The 5,624-nt window shown below is 29.1% G+C and overlaps 1 protein-coding gene across 1 annotated transcript in view; it reads left to right on the plus strand.

The window, feature by feature from the left end:
* Positions 1–1,215: 1,215 nt before the first annotated feature.
* Positions 1,216–5,624, plus strand: part of LOC117169879 (neprilysin-2-like) — a 55,744-nt gene continuing 51,335 nt past the window's right edge. Inside the window, exons 1-4 of the mRNA XM_033356388.1 lie at positions 1,216–1,360; positions 3,211–3,456; positions 3,536–3,747; positions 3,828–4,004. Of these exons, the coding sequence (XP_033212279.1) occupies positions 1,216–1,360; positions 3,211–3,456; positions 3,536–3,747; positions 3,828–4,004 (780 nt within the window). The remainder of the gene's footprint in view (positions 1,361–3,210; positions 3,457–3,535; positions 3,748–3,827; positions 4,005–5,624) is intronic.

A 5,624-nucleotide genomic window follows, 5' to 3' on the forward strand; every position in this document is an offset into this window, starting at 1 on the left:
ATAAGGTCACGAACTGCACCAATGTTATCGCCAGAGACACTTGATCTTGGACGTCGATTATGACTCACATTTTCCACACTTTCTCGTCCACTCTTAAACATTCTGGCCCAATCAAACACTTGAATTTTAGACAGAGTATCAACCCCATACTGATCCTTCAATCGAGTCAAAATTTCACACGGTTTAACGCCTTCTTTAGTTAAAAACTTTATTATAACCCGTTGTGCAACGGACGCTGGAACCTGTTGCTCACTCATAGCTGTACTGACGAATTGACTGAGTCAAACAGCTCACCAAGCGTTTTACCCACTCCTAATACACTACATTACAAGAACCTACACTGTGAGAGTGCTTGAGATTGGCGAAGAAAAGTATTTGTAAAATTCCGGTTTATATTTGATCCACCCTCGTATTTGAAAAAGATTTTTTAGGGCTGCAATAGAACAGCGAATTTGGAACATTTTTACTATTTCGTAAAATATGAAACTATAGTCAGGGAAAATCAGGAAATTTCAAAGAAGACCTAGAAAAAATGGAGGAGTTTTCGACAAACTGAATTTGAAAATTATAAAACTATGTATATGACTGTCTTCCATACTTTGGATTTATTCCCTGTTCACCTCTTTTGCCCTTATTCAAAAATTCATTTTTCCCCTGTTTTCAGGAAACTTCCGCTTTTTTCGGTTTTCTCACTTAATTGCAAACTGAAATAATGTAACCCAACAAAAAAATACATATATTTTTCCTTGAAACTACGTTGTTTTCAACTAAAAATTCTACTATTATATTATCAGGTGAGAATTCACCTCTTTTAGCTAAGAATTCTGTACATTGCTTGTAAATTGAATTATTTAGCTGAAAAATTAAACTACTTTGTTAAAAACTTATCTTTTTTGGTAAAATATTTAACAGCATAGTAGAAGGTTGAACTACTTTGTTAGAAATTGACCGCCTAGAAAATTTGAAATATGTTAACATGAAGAAATATTTATTTTGAACCAGTTATAGTTTGAGAAACGAAGTAAGGCGACTATTTAACTATCATTGTTGACAAATGCATTGAAGTACAATACGGTAATGTAGGTTAATTATTCACCTAATCATCGTCTTTTTTATATCTCTGTACACAAGAATTCGTATATAAAGAGCAAGTAGAACAAAAATAAATGTTATTCAATTTCTACGTGTTGATGGTTACAATCGAAGCAACAAAATATGGTGAGATTTCGAATTTTCAGTTTCTTGTTTCTCTTTTGTGTTTTACACAAGTGTGAAATTCTTAATGCTGCTAGTACCAAAGACAAGGTGAAACACAAAACGAGAAATAAGGAGTGTCTAACTCCTGCATGCAAATATGCTGGTATGTATAATTATTTTTTGCTTAATTTTTTTAAATAATTAAATTCTACTCACGCATTAAAATATGATAAAATGTGTATTTCTTAATGAAAAGAAATGAGACAAGTAAAATTATTTTTAAATCTGAACATGCAAAATAACCTGAGTTGTACCTATTATTGAAAAAAATGCAATTGGTTAAAAACAAGTATTATTTGGAAATACCCTATTTGAGTTTTGTGTTTTTTATCGATTTTTTTTTTGCATCTTAAAAATGTATGCATTAAATTTTAGACATATAAACTTATCCCCTTTTTGTCATAACCATAATAATGTATCATTTTATTCGACTTTTTGACACAATTTTTAATAAAATAATAGTTTTATCTCAATCGCTTCACGTTTTGTTTCAACAATTTGAGACATGATATACCATTTAAAAGATACGAAGAACAAACTTAATATATTTATTGCCAAGCTATTAAGGCAGTAAGAACAAATAACAAAATAGTGAAAAAACCCAATTTGAAATTAGTGTAGAATGAATCATATCCAAATTTGAATTTTTTTGATTTAAAGTTTAACTGTTGAAAAATAATATTTTAGCATTTTACAGCAATCATTCGGAATTTCAGCATTCACAAGTTCACATAATGAACTTTTATTTATTATACTATTACATTGAATAGTATAATAATTAAAAGTTAATTTATTAAAATCAACAAATCGTTACTAATTGAATCAAGCTTGTTAAAATCCTACCCTCCTCCTATGTTATGTAATTTTTAAAATATTTGAAGCGGTGATTTTCCAAATAAAATTTAGACAAAAAAATTGTAAAAGAATTAGATTATAATAACATTGAAAGGGAAAATAATTGAACAATATGAAACATTCTACATAGGAACTACTCTCTCCTCGAAAATTCAAACGCACAAAAATACGTCTTATCTAGCAGAACAATATTCATCAAAACCTTTAATTTTTACCTCTTTACGTTGTTTTATTGATATTTTTCGTCAATTTTAAACAAGCTATTCAATTGTTCTAATCCTTTTGAAATAAAAAATAAAAAATTTTAATTTAAATCTTTTAAAATTGTTGAAATCACTGAATCAATTTCAATTTAAAAAATTTTTTAATATCTCAAAACTTTTAAAGTTCCTAAAAATCATAAAAAATATCTTGAAATATTGGAAAATCTCTTCAAATCCATGAAATACTTTTAAATCGCTCAATTTTGGCGAATAAAGTTTTTAAAATTCCATCATTAAAAAAATTCCTAAAAATTTATTGAATTATTCGAAATCCTGTAAAATACATTGATTATTTTGAAAATTCCTAAATATACCTACAACCTTTTTAATTGATTAAATTACTTTGCTTTTCGGAAATCTTATGAAACTCTATTATTTTTCCCCCCGGAGTCTTCCCAAGAGTCCAAATTGGTGTAAAAGTCTCTAAACATCACATTCTAATTGTACTGAATTTTGCGATCTTTCGCATCAAATTACGGGATAGAGTCTAGGGTCCAATTTACAAAAATTTAAATAATTTAGTGAATGGTTGTGAATATTATGACGACTTTGAAAAATATTGTACTAGTCAAATGAGCGCAGAAATTTCAGAGAATGTTCAAACTAACCTTCAATTGAAATTTTGTACGTAATTTATAAATGGCCCTTCAGCAATAAGTTGTTTTTGCCTATCTGATTAGGTAATACTAATCATTAGTGACCCACTTCCCCCAAATAAAATTAGCGAAAATTCATTACTTTGGATTTGGATGGAAGCTAGAATGAATTTTACAAATTAAGATTATAATTACGTTCTCCTAGGATCAGGTTGTACAATTGAAAGTTTATTTTGTAGCTACAACAATTCGTGAGAGTATCGAACCCAAGGTAAAACCGTGTGATAATTTTTACAAATTCGCCTGTGGTAATTTTTTGAAAACTGCAGCAATTCCAAAAGCTGATATAGGTGTCACTAGATATGCTTCCCTTCAGAAAAATGTTTTGGAGCAAATAATAAAGAGAATTTCAGAGCCAACTCAACCCAAGGAACCCAGATGGATGAAACAGATGAAAAACTTTTACAAGGCTTGCATGGACAAAAGTAAGCACATTTTAAAATCGGAACTCTTTCACAAAAAAACATTTTTAGAATGAAAAACTAATTCCCTTTTTGTCTACAGGAACGATTGAAAAAAATGGTCTTCGTACAGAACTAGCGAAATTAAAGAAAGCAGGAGGCTGGCCTGTACTGGAAAAAAAGTGGAATGAGAAAAATTTTGATTGGAAACGGACGACTTACGCTATGCGAAGACTGGGATATAATATTGAGAGCTTGTTCTCTTTCGACGTTGTCGATGGTGTTAAGTCAAACTCGTATAAAAATACTTTAACTGTGAATATTGACTATAATATAGAAAAAATAACAAATTAGGAATTAAATTTAGTTTTTTGCTTAAAAATTACTTTTTTCAGATTGACCACACATTTTATCCTGATCAACGCCAAATGTTCATGAGAGGAAAGGCGGACCCGAAAGTCAAAGCTTACCTCAAGTATATGGTTGACATTGCTGTTCTTTTTGGTGCAAATAAAGTTAGAGCTGAAAAGGAATTAAAGGAAGCACTTGATTTCGAAATTAAGCTTGCCACTGTGAGTAATAATTAAATTATAATCAGGGTTGTCCAACAAAAAAAAATTTATTGTAAAAGGGGAAGGCTCACCTCGAGATGGTTACCACAATGGCCTTTTGTGTACACCAGATCATAATATTACAGGATTATAAAATATTACACAAGATCACATGGGATCAAAAATATTACATAATCTTACATCAGATGATACATGCTTCTATGCATTCCTCGGGACGGCATTGTTTTTTAAAGATTACAAGAAATTACACAAAAGTAAGCACAAAAAAATTTAATGGATATTTGTACAAATTCTTTTAAATAAGGTTAAATTTATTTACTGAATTTTTCGTTAGCATCCATAGAAATCTTTGGAAATCGTAAAGATCCAATAAAGTAAGTAGAAATTATTTGAAGTTACTTAAGCAAACCTACGGCCGCCATATTGGATGAGTTAGAAGGGGTGTATGATATTTTCGAAAATTTGTTGGCGGGAAAATCAAACTAAACCAACGAGCTATTATTGAGCTGCCGGTTTCTACCAGTGGAACCATGAGGTGGCCGTTTTACCTACTTTATTAAATTATAATTGTAACAGAAAATATGGAATGATTATTCTTGATACCATCATTAAAAATTTTTTTGGAGAATAGCGTGTATTTCTCTTTGTCACTTTCCTCATTTTTCACTATTTCACATATTTTTAAATTTCACAATTTGTATTATTTAAGTTTTAATATTTTCAGTTAAAGACTTTTTTAAATATTTCAATTTTGAAGATTCAAAGTGAAAATTATTATTTTCAATATTTACATTTATTCAATTTTATAGATTTTCAATAAAAAATTCTTATGTTGTGAACGGTAAGAATGATAAAGTTGATTTATTTGTTGTATTTTATTTTGTTTAATAAGAAATGGTTTAAAACGGGCAAGAAATGTGTTAAGTAATTTTTCGATGGTTACTTATATTAGTTAATGTAACAGGATATTTGTATTAATTTATTTTAGGGCTAAGCAAAAAAGAAAGATTTGTCTTTAATGAAAAATTAATATTGAAGGTTTTTCAACAGTAAATTTTCAAAATTAAACTAGAGGTTTAAAAAAAACGTTGAAAATCAAATAATTTGAAACAATTAATATTTCAAAATAAATAAATCTTCAATTTAAAATCTCGAAAATGGAAAAACGTTTCAAAATCTTACAAAATTACTGGAACTTCGTGAAAATATCTTTACATCCGTTGTAAAAAAAAGAGATATTCTAAAGTTATTTGAAATATTTAGAAATTCTATGAAATTCTTTTAAATTCGTTGAAATCCGTTGGCTTATTAATATATATTATTAATTTTTTCAAATTAGGCAATTCCTTCGTGGGCTTGTTGGTTTTTGTATAAATTATTCAAATACTTCAACATTACTTTATTATCATGATTTTGTGCATGGGGATATTAAAAGTGATTGAATGGGTCCATACGAGCTTGCATAAACTATCAGGGAAAGTCTTCAGCAGATTACAGGAGCTATTAGTCCATCAAAATCTGTTTATTATTATTATTATTATTATTACACCATTAAGCCATTTCCCTTTCGGGGTAGGCGTGACTCACTCGGCAGGGGAAAGGAGTAGTGTGTGGATGGGA

This window comes from Belonocnema kinseyi, chromosome 3, assembly GCF_010883055.1.
Source record: "Belonocnema kinseyi isolate 2016_QV_RU_SX_M_011 chromosome 3, B_treatae_v1, whole genome shotgun sequence".
In the NCBI taxonomy this organism is placed as follows: domain Eukaryota; kingdom Metazoa; phylum Arthropoda; class Insecta; order Hymenoptera; family Cynipidae; genus Belonocnema; species Belonocnema kinseyi.